This window comes from Equus asinus, chromosome 16 (assembly GCF_041296235.1).
Source record: "Equus asinus isolate D_3611 breed Donkey chromosome 16, EquAss-T2T_v2, whole genome shotgun sequence".
In the NCBI taxonomy this organism is placed as follows: Eukaryota; Metazoa; Chordata; class Mammalia; order Perissodactyla; family Equidae; genus Equus; species Equus asinus.
In genome coordinates, this window is record NC_091805.1 from 12,907,905 (window position 1) to 12,925,809 (window position 17,905).

General features: G+C 42.2%; 1 protein-coding gene across 2 annotated transcripts in view; it reads right to left on the reverse strand.

Annotated features, from left to right (window-relative positions):
• SLC44A5 (solute carrier family 44 member 5) overlaps nt 1–12,095 on the reverse strand; it is a 316,204-nt gene extending 304,109 nt beyond the window's left edge. For both annotated transcript variants that reach the window (XM_070486611.1, XM_070486610.1), the window contains exon 1: nt 11,586–12,095. In XM_070486611.1, coding sequence (XP_070342712.1) covers nt 11,586–11,619 — 34 coding nt within the window. In that variant the 5' untranslated portion in view covers nt 11,620–12,095. The remainder of the gene's footprint in view (nt 1–11,585) is intronic.
• Between the last annotated feature and the right edge of the window lie 5,810 nt (nt 12,096–17,905).

Below are 17,905 nucleotides of genomic sequence, written 5' to 3' on the forward strand. Positions count from 1 at the left end.
TTTATAATTTTGGGTAGATCATTTGATCTCTATGAATTTAGGCTAAGCCAGTATTAATTTGTTTATAATTCATCTTGTTTCAAGAAGATTTAAAGTAGTTTATAAAAATACATAAAATTCAACATAACAAAGTCTATAAAGAAACAATGAGGAGAAAAGAAGAAGAAGGATAGGAAAAATTAAATTAATGCACAAGTGCACGACTTATGAACCCACAGTCTTGTGCAAGAAATGGGCTCAGACGCCATTCCGAGCTTTCTAGCTGTCTACCCACAGTGGGAAACACAGTAAGTGCCGTGATTGACTTTGTCCATTGTTCTGTAGTAACATTTCAGAGAAGCTTCTCCATCAGGTACTTATAACACAGATATTTTGTAAAATGGTGATCAGCACAAGAAATAACATCCTTGAACTTAATACTGTGTTAATTTTCTCAGTGCCGGTCAGTGTTACAATAGCTGAGCACAAATCAGCAAAAGCACTTCTCCCAGAGCCAAATAAAACAAGCTGGATAGAGAGCGCCTCAGGATCTGGCTGATTCCAAAAAAAAAGCTTTAGCATATCTAAAGGAATGAAAAGACTGCATGTTTTGTTCAGAAAATCCCTCATAAAGAGCCCTCCCATAAAGTTACCCAAGGATACCCACTAAGAACCTTCCTGCCCCCAGTGGTCTTCTTAATGGTTACTGAGACACTGGTCTGACAACGGCAGTTTTCAAGATTCTTCAGCCTCAATACACACAAAAACCCAGTTTTCAGAAATACAAGATGCAGCATCAAACCTCACTAAATAGGGCCAACTGAAGGAAAAGAAGTCTAGACACATGAAAATTCTAAATATTCAAAAGATATTCCAGTCCTTTAACATAATATAAACAATCAGCTAAAAATATTGCCCATTAGCATTCCTCAAAGACTTGCTTTCATGAGCTATGTCTTATTAATATGCTTTTCTACCATTTAATCCTGCCAAAAACTTGAAAATGGTTTGGTTCCCAAATAGGTTAAATAGGTCACATGCCTCTTTTGACTCATACAAACTTATGTATAATTAATTTGCTTGCTCTTTGTCCTACCAAAGCCATTAATTTAGAATGAGGTAGCGAGAATTTGTAGAGGTTAAAACATAGGAGTCTTGATCTTAGAATTAGGCACATGAAGCATATATCCTTTTGTCTTTGTGTTGTTTCCATAGATTACTGAATGGAGTTTATTTATGGGAAGTGTGATAATTATACAGGGCAGAGTTCCCATAAGGTTTTACAAAGTATACATTTTAATGTAAGTCTCTCTTAATGGTTGAGAAGGATGAGGGGAGGGGAGGATCCCAAAGCTATTCTTTGTAACTTCAAGTCTATCCTACCTCACACAGCCGAGATATCCCTGGACATATTTATTTATGACCAAAGATTTTTTTAAACAACATAATGGTCCTTCTTTAGTCACAGATATTCTTTCACTACAGTAAAGGTGTTAAATCAGCAGAATCAATGTCATTGCCATGGGAAAAGAATGTGATAGCATTCTCGTGCAGCCAAACAGAAGAAGTGTGAATAAGAGGATGAGAACAGTGAATAAGAAGAAAAAAGAGCTTAATTCAAAGTGAAAGATACTGTTAATACTAGAATTCATGAAGTATGAATGTCCATTAAGCAGCTTTTACAGTTTTTTTTTCCATTTTATGACTTTGAATAGTTTTAAACTATACTTACAAAATATATATAACCATACGCTAACTTTAAAATGACATTTGAAATTTTTGTAAGGCAAATCTGGAGGGATAATAAATTTTTAATAAAATTTTAATGTCAATTTAAAAATCATATTTTTGTCTCTGGATTTGAACATTGAAACACAATCCAGTGAACTATAGAATTTACATAAAGAACTTATCCTTCAAGTTTTTAAAATGCATAAATTTTAAATTTCTTCTTATAAAGCTGGATTTTTAATTTTTGATCCTACAGGAAAATTTTCACTCAACAGGCACTTAGGAGCAGTCCTGACTTTTCTCAGTCTTCCTTATCAGATACAGCACACCTTGAAGGTAGGGTTATTGAGAGTGAAGCTCTCCTCTGAAGTCCTAATGGCCAAAAGAAGCCACAGAAAAGATGGCTAGCAGGCCACCTGTCCTTTCACATTAAAAAGCTGTCAAGCGAAAGCTTAACAATCACCCTGTCCTTGATCCTTTCTTTCACAAAGTCATCAGGTGGATGCAGAATAGGAATCAGCCATAGGAAAGTGTGGTTGCTCAATTGAACCAAGGATTTCTTACTTTGACTTTAATATTCCTCTAACATCTTGGGCCCTAGTGGGAAACTACCCAAGTTTATCAAAACTGTAATATATGATGGGAACCAACAGAAAGAAATGGAAGAGAGGGGGCAAAGAGACAGGAAAGGCCAAAAAAGAAATGTCTTTATTTTGAACACTAATTATTCATTGAAAAGCTGTGCCTCATCTAAAGATAGAACAATGGGTTGGGTAGAGCAGGTTCTTTTGGATTCCTTTTTCAGAGGTAGCTTCCTAGCTTCTCTCTGGAAGAATGGAAAAGTGATGCAGCTCGCCAGAAGTTCTCAACCTTGGCATTACTAACAATTCAAGCCAGAACATTCTTTGTTCTGGGGGGCTGTCCTGGGCATTATAGAATGTTTAGTAGCATCCCTGGTCTCTGCCCACAAGAGGCCAATAGGACCACCCCAGTCATGGCAATCAAAAATGTCTCCAGACACTGTAAACTTGCCTCCGATGGAGAACCATGAGGCTAGCCCCTACATAAAATATTTCTTAAGTTTTCTTTCCTTCCTTCTGAGCTTTCCAGCTGAGAGAATGGACTGCTACAGCCAGCAACATGTTGACTGACAGACTTTTCTTTCCTGGCAACTTTCTCCTATTGTGACATATTTTATTAAATATTCTGTCAGGAAGTCCATTTCTACACCTCTTTTAATATTCTATTTAATATTCTTTAAAAGCCAATGTATTTAATGAAATAAAATACAGATTAAAAAAACAGCCTTATAACCAAGTGATATAAAAGTATTCTACACTAATTCCTTACCTCCCTAGGAAACTATCATAAAAAGCTGCCAAAATTTAAAATAGTGAAAGAGAGGATAAAGACCACCTCAAAAAGCAATTAGTAACAAGCATCAAGAAATGAAATCTGCTATTATTTTTCCCATCTTAAAAAAGCAATTTTTTTCTCGACTCCTCCTCCCACTGCCAGCCTCAACACCATTTCTTTGCTCTCTTTGCAACAAAACCCTTCAAAAGAGCCGACTATGCTGTCTCTAATTCTTCTCCTCCCGCTTGCTCTTAACCTACTCCATTCAGACCATGGCTGCCACAGGCTACACGTGCACTGCCCTTGTCAAAGTCTTCAGTGATCTTCACATTAATAAATCCAGTGGTCATTTCTCAGCCCTCATCTCACTTCACCTATTAGCAGCATTTGACACAGCTGATTATTCTTTTCCTCCTAATGCACTTTCTCCCTTGGCTCCAGGACCCCGCACTCTCTTGATTTCCCCCCTTACTCACCAGTTGTTCATTCTCAATCTCCTTTACTGATTTCCTCCTCTTCTTCCCCTTCCTCTTAATAATGCAGTAACCCTGGGCTCAGATCATTTATCTCGGTCCGCCCTCACTTTCTAGTGAGTCATCTGGTCTGCAGCCTCGAATACTACCTATCTGCCAATGACTCCCAAATTCATATCATCAGTCCCAGCCTCTCTCCCAGACTCCAGACGCGTATCGCCAACTTCCTACTTGTAATCTCCACTTGAATATCAAATAAATGTTTCAAACCCAAGTGAGCCCAAAACTGAACTCCTAATCCTTCTCCCTGAACTTGCCCCATCCATAATCTTCCAATACCAGTTGATGACAACTCCACCCTATTAGTTGATCAGGCCAAAAATTGTGGAGTCGTCCATGACTCCTATCTTTCTCTCACTCTCCACATCTTGTTAGTTCAGGAAACCGTATTAGCTCCACCTTCAAAATATATTCAGTACCTTCCATTTCTCATGTCCTCTATTGCCACCACCCTAGTAGATGCCACCATCACCTCTCAACTGAAATATTGCAAAGATTCCTTACAGGTCTTCCAGCTTCTCTCCTTGCCCCTACTCTCAACACAGTAGCCACAGCAATTCTCTTAAAATATAAGTCATATCATATCACTCTTCTATCTGAAATATGCAATGGTACCCCAGTTCACTCAGGATTAAAGCCAAAGTCCTTAAAACTGTCTAAACGGCTAAATATGATCTGGTCTGCCCTCATCTTTCTGACCCCCTTTCCTATTTCTCTTCCCCTCACCAGTCCCACTCAGCATCATTTCTGTTCATCAGCCATGCCAAGTATACTCTCGCCTTAGGGTCTTTGCACTGGCTTTTCTCTTTCTGGAAAATTCTTCCCCTTCCATAAATAACTATTTCACTTCCTTCAATATTACCTTTTTAATTAGGTCTACCTAACCATTCTGTTAATACTTACAGCTGGCCCTCCCCTGTCATCCCATTGCCCGTGCTCCAAATACCCCTAACCGTGCTCCATTTTTTTCTCATAGCACCTTTGAACTTCTAATATCAGTAATGTAAATGTTTATTATGTTATTATTCGTTGTCTGTCCTCCCTATCTAGACTGTAAACCTCACAAAGGCTCCGTTTTGTTCTCCGATGCATCCTGAGTACACTTAAAATAGTGCCTACCACAGAGTAAGAGTTCAGTTAATCTTTGTCAAATGGATGAAGGAATAAATGAATGAGTGAAATACAATGGACTAACATCGCACCCTGGGATATCTTTCCCTTTATCCTCTTTCTCACTTTCCTGGTTATACATCAAAAGACTAGTTGGGCTGGGAGGGAAAGGGATACTTCAGTATAGAGGAGTAGATAAATATAGTTGGAGAGGCTTTTATTGGAAGATTTTAGGTTTTAAGGGACTTTTTCTCTTTTCAGTTTGGGAAGACTGTGAAGTCCTGGGCTGTTGGGGGATTTTAGGACTTTTGTGGGGTTTTTTGTCTCTCTGATTTTTAGTTTGGTGGGTATCTCTTTGGAAGTTACCTTCTAAACTAAGTGAATAAAAGGGGCTAGGAATGAGGACCAAAAGAGTGGAGGAGGAAATAAGCTGCTAAAAGGAACTCAAGGGAAACAGGAAAAGAGAACTTCAGCCCCTTTCACTCCAACTCACTAAAGTAGGAAAGAGGTCTGAGCTCAAGGACTAGTGATGCAGATTGGGAATTACAGTGTTCCTTCCGTTCTCAGGAGCCTGGAAGGGGCAGGCAGGGTGCAGGGGAAACCCTAAAGTAATTGTATAAATAAGTAAATTAATTCCAATATGGGGGGGGCATTAAAAATATTCTTTCACACACAAATTAGTCTCCCCTAATATTTACACACCAATGAGAGGGTCCCTACCTCCCAAGATAGAGGTGCAAAAATAATGAACCACGGATGTATTCATTATCTAATGCTATGTAACAAATTACTCCCAAAATTTAGTGGCTTGAGACAACAGTAACCATTTATCATCTCTCACAGTTTCTGCAATAGAGGAATCTAGAAGCAGCTTGGTTGGGCAGTTCTGGGTCAGGGTTTCTCATGAAGTTCAATCAGATGTTGGCTGAGGCTATGATGACTGAAGGCTTAACTGGGCTGGAGGATCTGTTTCCAAGCTAGGTCACTCCCATGGCTGGCAAGATAGTGCTGGCTCTTAGCAGGAGGCCTCAGTCCCTGCTCAAATGAGCCTCTCCACAGGGATGCTTGAATGTTTTCACAATGTGGCAGCTGGTTTTGCCCAAAGTATGCAGTATAAGAAAGCAAAGGATACACAAGACCAAGGTGGAAGCCACAACGCCTTTTATGTGCGACGTGGCCTACTATTGTACTCTACTGGTCACACAGGACAGCCCGGATTCAGTGTGAGAGGGGAGTATGTAAGGGTGTGAATACCAGTGGGTGAAGAACACTGAGCCCATCCTGAAGGCAGGCTACCACAGCAGTCAAACGGCCTACCACATGAATGGCAAAATAAGCCCAATCCACCTCGGCATTGACCCAGATGAGGCTTTTCCTGCTTATACCAGCTCAAGAAGTGAGAACATTTGTTCCCCTTGTCTTGCCTCCCTATCTCTAGAGAGCCCTGAAACCTCTACACAATATCATCTTAGCAGGTGCGAGCAGTTAGCCTACATTTTGTTAGCAATGTATTTCTAATTTTAAAAGTGGATCACAAACAATAAAATTCTGATACTCCTGATGAAAGTATTAGATATATCATCCTCTGAGTCAACAGGAAAAAAGCTGATGATCTACCTTTCTATGTTAGACTTGATAGACCCTGAGGAGTGAGCGGATATTAGAATATTGGATGTAGACAAGGGGAAAAGAGTCATGGGACTTGGTTAGGCCTCCATTCACACTACATAATTTATTCTTAGACCTCGAGAAAGTACCTAATATCTCTGTATCTCAATTTCCTCATGTAAAATGCAGATATTACAATGCTCACATGTATAAAGTGTGAAGTCTGAATATAAGTTGGGAGCTGAGCTATATTTTACATATATCAAGATATATCTATATATCTTGAGTTATATAGAATATGTCTTTACAAATAGTACACTTGACCAAATTCAAGGTATATATATATATATGTATACATACATATAAAATCAAGATGTATATCTTCACTTATATAGACTATGTATTTACAAATAATAAACTTGACCAAATTCCTTATCGACATAGACTATTCGTATCTGGCAGCATCACTCACCTCTTACTATATCATTCCTCCAATAACCCTATAAACACTGAGCATTCCTTCTAACTGTAACATACTATGACTCTCAATACCATGAAAAAAAGCTGATGTCATAAACACATTGTGTCACAGTATCACTAAAGGCCAGATCCATTCCTAGTCACATATTCTCTGAGGTATTACCAACCTTGCCAGCCTCAACAGAGACACTTGGAGTACAAAGAAAGAGGGGAGGGTACTCAAGAAAGCCATGAGGCTACAAAAGTTCTCAGTCTGTTTTTCGTTATTAATCCTTGGCAAAGAAGCAGGTTTGGAGGTGAGAGAAGGCAGTGGAGAGCTTTAAAATGATTATTATATGTATCGTCCCTAAATATCATGGCACTTTCTAGTCACAAATGCTTAGGGGGCAGAAAGTCATCCAACAGACCCCACTTCCTTGCTGCCAAAATCTCTACAGTAAGGTCTGAGACCCCCAAGAGCACAATTTCCTTGCTAACTAGCTGTCAAGCAGCTACCTCCAAAATATGGCGGTTTTTCTCTTAATTTTTTCGTGCTATTTTCATCTGTGAGCTCTGTAATCCATACGAACAACCTAATAATGATTAAGTAAAATCAAACAGATCTTTTAAAAACCGGTATGCTTTTATTGCCATAAATGCTTCACAAGTAGATCAGTCAAGAGCATAAAGGTGCCTGATTTGAACTGCCTTTGTGCTTGAACTATAGTGTTTCCTTGGAACACTCTCACATCAGGCTTCTGCTCCTCTTGGCAAAATCTTGAATTGGCTGATGTTGTCTTAGAGGCTTTCCCATGTCCCCTTTCCCAGCATCCTTCTTCTTTCATGGACCCCTTTCCGTTACCTAGGAGCCCCTCTGCTGCCTTCCACATTCCGCCCACTGCACAGTCATGTTCCATACTCTTTATAGTCCTCCCTTCTAACATTACAGGAGAGGCTTTGAGAGGCTGGCCAGGTGGGTGCCTAACCCGATCACTTTTACTAAAATGTTGAGTTAATCCTCATTCTCTTTAGAATTGTTTTTTAAGGAGAGATTCCTAGAAATGCTATCAACATCTCAGCCCAAAATATTGTAGGTGTTTTGATGAATAGTAAGAGGAGATTCTGAGTATAACTAGACCTTTTAGAAAAGTCAAATCCATTGAGTGGCTTTACTAGGGCTAGGGAGCTGAGGTAGGAAAGCTGCTCTCCCGGAAATCTTCCCCCAGGATAGGAATGTAACCCCAAACATCCAACGAGTATCCAGTTGGCTTCCTATTGCACTTAAAATAAAATCTAAACTCCTTAGGGTCAAAAAGATCTGGCCTCTCCGTATCTGTCTCTACCACACACACTACACTCCAGCCAGACTGGCCTTCCTTCTGTACTTGAATGTGCAAAGCTCCAACCCCACTCTTGCCTTAAAGCCTACAGGCTATATTCCAGTTCTTGCTATGCAAATTACCTCCTCATCATTTGGTTCCCAGCTCAAATGTCACCTCTTCAGACAATCTAAGTAACCCCACAGTCACTTTCTAGCACATCATCCTATTTTGTTTTCTTCATGGTCTTAACCACTGTGAAATTTTCCCATTCCTGTATTTGATTACCTGCTCTTCCCAGGTTCCCTCCTAATGCACCCTTATCATCTATCTTATTCATCACTGCATCCCTACTGCACTGCACATAACCTGGTGTGCTGAATGAATGCATAAATAAATGAATCCAAGCACAGCTTAACCTTTAAACTTAAGTGAGTAAGAAATCCTTGTTGTAATAGTATTGGAAAAGTGGGGGGGGGGGGGGGGGCGGGGGGATTACATCACTATAGTTAACGTAACTAACTTATTGATCATGGACTACAGCATTTTTTCGTGAAAATATTATAAACATTGGATTGATAAATATTCCATTTGCCTTTGAAGAGCTGTCCTTTCGATGTGGTGTCACAAATGAATGCTAGTAACCCTTGAGAAACACTGCCAACTCATCTTACTCTTCTGTCCATGTTAAGAAACTGCATCTCCCTTTGGCCAATTTCTAGCTGTTGTAGGTCTGTAGTCTCTGCTGCTAGGACTTCAGAAGCCAATGAGCAACTTGCCTGTCACATGCTCCAACGAATGATCTCTCCCCACACGCTGTGTAGCTAAGCAGAGCAGAGGCTCTCATAAGAGGATAACCAACACAGCGCGGAATATTGCTAAACCTATAGTTTATTATCCAGCAAAGTTCAGCCTAGCAGCCTGCCAAAAAGAAAAAATAGCTTAGCAATTTAGCAATTTGGTTTTCTACCAAGCGGTCCCAGTCTAGTTGGTAGCAGCTTAGAAGCAGATGTCTGAGAGCAGTTCAGTAAGCCTGCAGTAAGATGATTTTGTAGAGCTCTCCCTTTAAAAGGCAGAATTGAGGCAAGTCAATGGAATACTACTTCTTGAGTTTGCTTTTGTTATCTGTAAAATATCACAAGTAATCCTGCTTTGCTAAAGTGAAACTACAAGGATTAAAAAAAGATACCATTCCTTCCAAGAAATATTACATAAACTGCTTAAACAAACTGAACATTTGTAAATAGAGAGAGAAAATACATAAGTCAGTAAGAGCTAAATAATATAACTTTCCCTTTAAGAAAAACATGTAGCATGAGAAAACCTTATTTTGAAAGAACTAAAATGAAATTTCTTGAGACCACGTGTCCTAGGAAATCTTGATTATTAACTCTTCCAGAGGAACTGTTAACATTTAAATGACAAAACTCTATTAACTACCATTCTTCAATTATTTCACTATCAAATTTAAGAAAATACATATCCACAATCCCTTTGTGGCATACAAAACAAAAACTTCTTGGTGTTTTTTAAGGGAGTAAAGAGGAGGTGTCTTTTTCATCAAACCTCCTATGCTAGTTCACTTCTCATTAATTTGGTCTCATTTGTCTCTTTCTGTGCTTCTGCCAAGATTAATTTCAAGGGTAAGACTGTCTCCAGCTAGCGTGTACTGTAAAACTGTAAAATTTTTTCCACTCTGCACGGACCATTTACAATCTGCAAGGTTTGGGGTGGGTATGAAGTGTATTCCTGCCAATGGATAGCCACATCAGCAGTGCTGAAAACCAATCCTTCTGTTTCGCTCATCGTGCCATATGGTTCCATAAAAAAGGAGCGAACCAAAAGTGCAGCTAATGCACCTTGCCAATCTCGGTTTAGACTAATTCTTTGATATTATAGCGAGGAAGCTGTTGGTAGATGAATATATTTTCTCCTTCTTTCTCTAGTAGTCTACCACTATAAACAGGTACTAATTCATTGAGAGGGAAAAAATTAGGTTTAAAGCCTCTTCTAATTTATAGGAACTGTAATATTTTTAAGGAAGTACATTACAATAAAATTATTATACATATATGACAGTTTCAAACAGAAGATCTCAGGTGTTTTGTAGTAACGTCTCCAAAAGATTAAGAATCATGGTGTTCAACCCTTTCCAATAAGTGATTTGAGTACCCCAGAGAAATTAAAAAGCAAGCGGAAGCACCGAGATAAAGTTGTGTCCCCCTAGTGACCTCTAGAGTGGAGCTAAGCTCCCACAAGCAGGACTTGGGGAAAAAAGCAAGCACGCCAAAGCCAAGCGCGCTTCTGTAAACCAAGCTGATATGTTCAATTATGCACCCCCTCCCATCTCAGAGTCCTGGTCCCATTTTATATAACCACAAGGTGCAAGGAGTCTTCGCCTCCGGGACCGTTAGGCCCATTGGGTCCAAATCCAACTTCAAACGCTGCCCCCTCCTCCTCTCCACAAGGCTCGGGTCCCATTCTGGGCGCTCAGCGTTCCTGCCGGCGCGCGGCGTGGGGTCGGCTCCCACCCCTGCGCAGCGCTGCGGACGGCCTCTTGGCCACCGCTGTTTCCCAGCGGGAGCGCGGGAGCCTGCGAGCCGCGACCTCTGCGAGTCCTCGCTGCAGGCGCCGGCGGCCGGTGCACCTGCTCCCCGCGCGCCCAGCTCTGCGCGTCCTAGGGACGCCCCTAAGCTCCAGGCCGCCCAGGAGGCTCCCTCCTAGACTAGCTCCGGACCACGCAGCGATGCCTCAAGTCACCCCAGCCACAAGCTCTTCCTTGTCCTCCCTGCCACTGCGTCTCCCCCTCCTGAACTTTCCAACTTTGGAAGCCCATGGTTCCAAAGGAGCAGCGGGGACTGCTCATCTGGAGTCACTGCCCGCCTTCGCAGGTCGGGAATGGGGAAACAGCCTGCATGGACCCGGCCGGCAGCAAGTCCTCTTGGCGATCGGAGAAAAGGAGAGCCCGACAGCTCCTATCTCCTCCTGAGAATGGAGGTTGGGAAAATGGATGCAGAACTTGTCAGCCTAGGGATAAAGAGGCGGAGGGAGGGGGAGGATTGGGAGGAGGGAATAGAAGAGACCACGAAAAACTCTCCTCTCTCTCAAACACACGCGCGCACACAGCCTGATTCCAAAAAGGATGAGACACTAGGAGGCAAGAGTCGCTTCCCTCCGCACTGACCTGCGGGGGGGACGGGAGAAGGGGGCTGGGGGGAGGTGCAACAGATATCCAAGCTCGTGGAGTAGGAAAGGGGTGGGGTGAGAGAAAGAGTCTCCAGGTAACAAAAAAGGGACAAACTCCTGTCAGAGTCTCCCCGGAGGCAAAGGGAGGTGCAGCAGCGCCGAGGTGGCCCCACCTCCCGGAGAAGGCAAACTCTTCCCCTCAGGCAGCCTTCCGCTTGGTCTATCCTGGATGTAAACAGGCTGGCCCGAGGGGCGGATGGGTGGGAGGTGGGATGCAGCGAGGCGGGAAGGGAGCAGCACTCACCCTTGATGCTGGGGGGCTTTCTCTTCTTGGCCATCTTCTGTCCCCTCCCCTCCCCCAGACCCCCCACGAGCTTCCTCCCGCTGCCGCCCAGCTCCGCGAGCCCGCGCCGTGGCTTCCAGGCCAGCTCCCGCCGCGGCTCTCAGCTCAGCGAGCTCTTTGTTGCTGTGATGGCATCTGCGAGGCGGCGGCGGCGGCGGCCCGGCTGCGCGCTCGGCTCCGCTCGGCTCGGCTGGGGCGGGCGCCGCCGCCCCTCTGCTCTCGGCCGCGCCGCGCTGCCAGCCTCGCGCTCGCGCTGCTGCGGCCGCTGTGGCTGTGGCGGCGGCTGTTGATGCTGCTGTGCTGCTCCTGCTGCTGGAGGGGGCAGCGCTGGGTCCCCCGAGCGCCCGCCCAGCGCTGACCTCCCACACCCTCCCTCCCCCACTCCCCCACCCCCCGGTGTCCCGTCTGAGCTGCCAGCTCCAAGCCAACCAGTGACGGCGCCGTCACCCAGCAGCCGCTGCTGGGGAAGGCGGCGGCGGTGGCGGTGGGGGGCTGCTAGGGGCAGCGTGGAGCCCACGGCCATCTGGGACCGGGGAGGAGAAAGCCAGGCAGCCCGACTCTGGGGGAGCCCGAATTCTGCCTGCCTGCCTGCCTCTGGACCTCCGAAGCCCCCTCCAAGGAGGCAAGTCGCGATGTGGGAGGCAGGGTGGGCCCGCGAAAGGCACCCGTCTCCATATGCCAACAAGAACTCCGCCAACTGCAGGACAGGCACCGGCACTCGCGACCGGGCCCCGCTGCCGTCCTCCCCAAAAAGCCTCCTCCCGGGCACCAAACCCGAATTCCAAGCGGGCGATGAGCCTTGGGGCACGCGGCTTCCTCTGCCCCTCCGGAACCGAGAAGGGAAGAGGGACACTGGAGGCTGGTGGAGAGCAGAGAAATTAAATTCCAGAGGCAGCCCGCCTCCAGACACCTGGAAGAATGACCTAGTTCAGGCCCTAAACCTCTTAATAGCGAAGACGGCACAGCTCCCTTGGGGCTGTGGGAAAAAAGGAAAGCAAGTTCGCGTTCTCAGATGCTGGAGGAACTGGGACGGGGAGGAGTGATTTCTTGCCCCCAGTAGAAACTTTGTTCCAGTGGCCGCGTTCTTTCTTGCTTTGATTGAGGGTTTGAAAGTTTTCATTTTGCTGAAGGAGCTGTCCTCCCCTAGCGTGCTGATCGGAGAAGGAATCTCACCAGTGTCCCAGGACTGCGAGGACATGCAAAAAGTTTAAGACACATCTGAGAACGTAAAGGTAGTCACCGGGCTTTAAAAGAATGGCAGAAGGGGTAGGGTGGGGAGGGGGTTTCCAGTGTGAAGGAAGGATGCAAAATCATTTATTTTCTTTATAGGAGCTGAGGTTTCCCCAAAAACCCACTTTCTAATTCACAGCGATCTCATTAACACCTCTCCTTTCCCCCTCCTATGTTCCCAGACCAGTCTGATTAATAAACATCCAATGACTCGAAACAGCACCACCAGCCAGAAGTCGCCCCAGTATCAACGTGGCACAGCAGAAAGAACCCCGGAGTCCAAACCCCTGGTATGAGTTTTGGCCCTGCAACTTCATAGCTTTGAGAACTTGCAGAAGTCCTTTAATTCCTCTGTTCTTCTGTTTTCCGGTTTGTATAATATCATCACAAAGATTCCTTCCAACACTAATAAACATCCTGAGTTATTCTAGTGACAAAATCTTCACAAGTTATTTTTTTCACTCTCTAAATTTTTTATATGATGTATTATACTGAAGTAAGTAATCTGAAGTACATGAGAAACCCCCAATTCTTCTCACAATAGAGGTATGCATCAGAAATAAAACACAAAAAGCAAGCTTATTTCAACTAAGAAAATAGGCCCATTCTCAGATGGATGGCCAGAAATCAGACTCGATCAAAATGTTCCTCTTCCAAAAAGCTGTCTCTGATTTAACTCAAAACTACTCTGTCATCTCTTCCAACTCTTAAGGTGTGTAAATATTTGGTTTGTAAATAGTCTATTTTATATGTTCATATTTTATCACTAAGTACTTATTATTGCCTATATTAGGATAATGTCTTACAGTTTATTCATTGCTTTCACTTACTTTACGTCATTTGATCCTGACCACAAGCCTGTGAGTTCAGGGGGCAAGTCCTGTCTTCCATGTTGTATGACGAGGACATAAAGTTCACGGCAGTGCAATGACCTGTGCACAGCTCCCAGGACTTCTAATCATCATGGAGTCCTGGGTTCTTTGTTTCCTTTAGAGAAAGCAATCGAAAATTTTATTTTGTTTGGTTTATTGGATTCTCTGCTTCAATGTTACCGATTTTCCCTTTTCACATTCACCCATTTCTCGCCAACAGTAATTTCTCTTCCTCTCAACTCCAACTCTTTCCTCCTCTGGGGAAAAGGTGAATAATAAATGGAAGGATTTGCCTCTGTATCAATAATCCATGCGTTGGTTGCTTCCCTTCAGGCATTAAGCATACCTCTTCTCCACTTTCCCTCCTCTAGAGACTCTTGTCCTAATTATTTTCTCTTCTTTCTTCCTGTCTGCAAATATTAACAGATCTAAAGAGAGAAATAGTCAACAATACAATAATAATAGGGGCCTTCAATACCCCACTTTCAGCAATGGATAGATCATCCAGACAGAAAATTGACAAAGAAACATTGATTTGAACCATACATTAGACCAAATGGACCTAATGGACATATATAGAACATTCCATCCAACAGCAGCAGAGTATGTATCCTTCTTAACTGCACACAGAATATTCTCCAGGATAGAGCATATGATAGGCCGCAAGACAAGTCTTAGCAAATTTAAGAAGATTCAAATCATACCAAGCATCTTTTTTGACCATAGTGGTATGAAACTAGAAATCAACAAGAAGAGGAAAGCTGGAAAATCTGTAAGTGTGTGGAAACTAAACAACGCACTCCTGAACAACCAATGTGTAAAAGAAATCAAAAGGAAAATTAAAAAAAACCTCAAAACAAATGAAAATGGAAACACAGCACACCAAAACCTATAGATGCTGCAAAAGCAGTTCTGAGAGGAAAGTTCATAGTGATAAATGCATATGTTAATAAAATACAAAGATTTCAAATAAACAACACAACTTTACACCTCAGGGAAGTAGAAAAAGAAGAACAAATTAAGCCTAAAGTTAGCAGAAGGAAGAAGATAACAGAGATAAGAGTGGAAATAAATGAAACAGAGACCAGAAAAACAGTACAAAGAATCACTGAATCTCAGAGATGGTTTTTTGAGAATAAACAAAATCGACAAAGCTTTAGCTAGATTAACTAAGAAAAAACTCAAATGAATAAAATCAGAAATGAAAGAGGAGACAATACAACTGATACCACAGAAATACATAGAATCATAAGAGACTACTATGAATAATTATATGCCAAAAAATTGGACAACCTAGAAGAAATGGATAAATTCCTAGAAGCATACAACATATGTGACTGAATCATGATAAAATAGAAAATCTGAACAGACCAATAACAACTAAGGAGATTGAATCAGTAATTAAAAAGCTTCCAACACAGAAAAGCCTAGGAGCTGATGGCTTCACTGGTGAATTCTACCAAACATTTAAAGAAGAATGAATGCCAATGCTTCTCAAACTTTTCCAAAAAATTGAAGAGAAAGCAACATTCCCAAACTCATTTTATGAGGCCAACATTACCCTGATACCAAAGCCAGATAAGGATACAACAAGAAAATTATATCTCTGATGAAATGCTCAAGAAAATCTTAGCACACCAAATTCAACAACACATTAAAAGGATCATACACAAGGATCAAGTGGGCTTTATCCCTGGGATGCAAGGATGGTTTGATGTATGCAAATCAATAAATGTGATACACCAGATTAATAGAATGAAAGCTAAAAATCATCAGATCTTCTCAATAGATGCTGAAAAAGCTTTTGACAAAATATAACCTTGTTTCATGATAAAAACACTCAACAAATTAGGTATAAGAGGAACATACCTCAACATCATAAAGGCCATATATGACAAACCCATAGCTAACATCATATTCAGTGGTAAAAAGCTGAAAGCTTTTCTTCTAATATCAGGAACAACACAAGGATGCCCACTCTCACTACTCTTATTCAACATAATGTACCCTCAAGAAAAATTGAATGAATAAATGATGTTCTAAAAAATAAAGGAAAAGTTTCCTCCCCTATGCAAAGGGAAAAACCTGTTAGAACCTGTCAAATGCAAAGGAAGATATTTGGGTTATTAACAGCTCTTCAATGAAAAAATATTTATTAAATATCTATTATATACTAATGTCCTTTCTTTTTCATAACTTGACATTCAGGCACTCCCTAACCTGATCTCAAAGTATCTTGTCTTTCAGTCCTGTTCCTCACTGCTGTAGCCACGAAGTTACTTATCAGTAAACTAGGAACTAAGCTCCCATTATAATGGCTAAGACAAAAATCTCAACCCTAATGGACCATCTAGTTTAATGGAGAGACAGACATCCACATGGTTTACCAGGATATAGGGTAAATAAAATAAATATTAATGATAAAGGCACAAACAACATGCTACGCCATGCACAAAAGGAGCGGTTAATTCAGAGCAGGAGATTGAAGTGAATATCATCTGTGCCAGGCCTTAAGGGATGAATAGGACTTTAAAAGGTGGAGATGGGAAGTGAAGAATAGCATTTGATGTAGAAGAAACAATGTGAATAAAAGCAAAAATATGAACATACATGACATACGTGAGGAATTGTGAAGAGTCCAGTTTGACTAGAATAGAACATAGAGTGTTTAGGGCAAAGAGTAGAAGAGAAGAGGCTGGAAAGGTAAGTTGAGGCCAAATAGTGGAGAACTTTGCATGGCAGAGGGGGCTCGTGCCTTATTATATAGGCTTTCAGAGTTGAAGAATAATGTGCTTTGCTGAGTGTAATAAGGAGATAACCAAGGCATCTGTGAATATGAAGATGGATTAGAGAGGTGCGAGAACAGAGGCAGAGAGAACAGATAAGCTTCAAGAATAAAAGAAATGAGGAAAAATCAACAATGGGGTTGTAGTGACAGAGAAAAGGGGCGAGGCTAACACGAAATAAGCCCCTGGAAGCCAAAAAGATTTGGCTAAAAAGCCAGGCTGAGGGGATGCCCATGGGAAAGAAAGGAAATAGAATTCATTGAAAACTCTATACTTGGATTACTTTCTTCCTGTGCACCTGTGCATGGCTTGAGTGTAGAGAGCAAAGGGAAGAGTGACACATGAGGAGGCCAGAAGTAGTCATGGGTCAGATCATTCCCGGGCAGCCATCTTGAGGATTTGGGAAGTTTGTCTATAAGCAGTGGAACTTCACTGCAGGGATTTTAGCAGAAGAGTGAGATGAACTGCCTCCTCCCTCCGTCACAACCATCCCTGTTCTGGCTAGATTCCATAATACATTGCTTCCTCTTCAACTTGTTATCCTTCTCTCAAAGCCTACCTATAAATCATACACTAAAGATCAATCCAATCACCTGCCTTCTCTAGTCCTATACATTGAGTAAAATAAAATAATTCCCAGCTTGATTCTACCATAAAGCCAAACTCTTCAACATCATCTTGCCCTCAACAATGCCCAGGATTCTTTGAGTGTTTCCTTAGTTACCTCTTTTGCCAATTCTCCACAGTAGGTAAATCAAATCATTCTGTTCTTCTCAGATGTTCTCTACAATCTACTTGCTCAAACTCAGCAGATCTCTCACTTCAAAGAGAAAGTAGAAGCCATTAGATGGGAACTTTTTCAACTTTCTGCCACTGTATCTACAAACTTACCTGCACCTATACTCCCTCAACCTCGTATCAGTTAGGAATGTGACTGCAAATGTTGGAAAGCACAACAGCGGTTTAAACCAGAAGAATTCTTGTAAAAATGTTGGGGCCAGAGACTAGAGGGGAATAGTGAAGACTTAGGATAGCAATTTAGGGACTGGGACAGGTGTACCAAAAAATGAATAAATAGAAGACCCAGCATCACTGATGGCCCAGCTTCACTGGCCATCACAACAGGAGCTCTGTTGTTGCTGTTGCTAGTAATTTTTTTTATCATGGGAGTTATCCAAAGTCACAAATCGTATCAGTAGACAAGTTGCGACTAGAACTCAGATTTCCTAATTCAATATACTTCAGTAATCCTAATGAAGGTAATGTTTTTGGCCTAGGAAACCAATGAATATTTAATTCCTCATGAGCTGTTTGTCCTGTGACTTCTTACACATTGAAGCAGCAGCATTCATCGCTTCCAGGAAGACAAAATCCACCTAGAGAAAAGGGATCT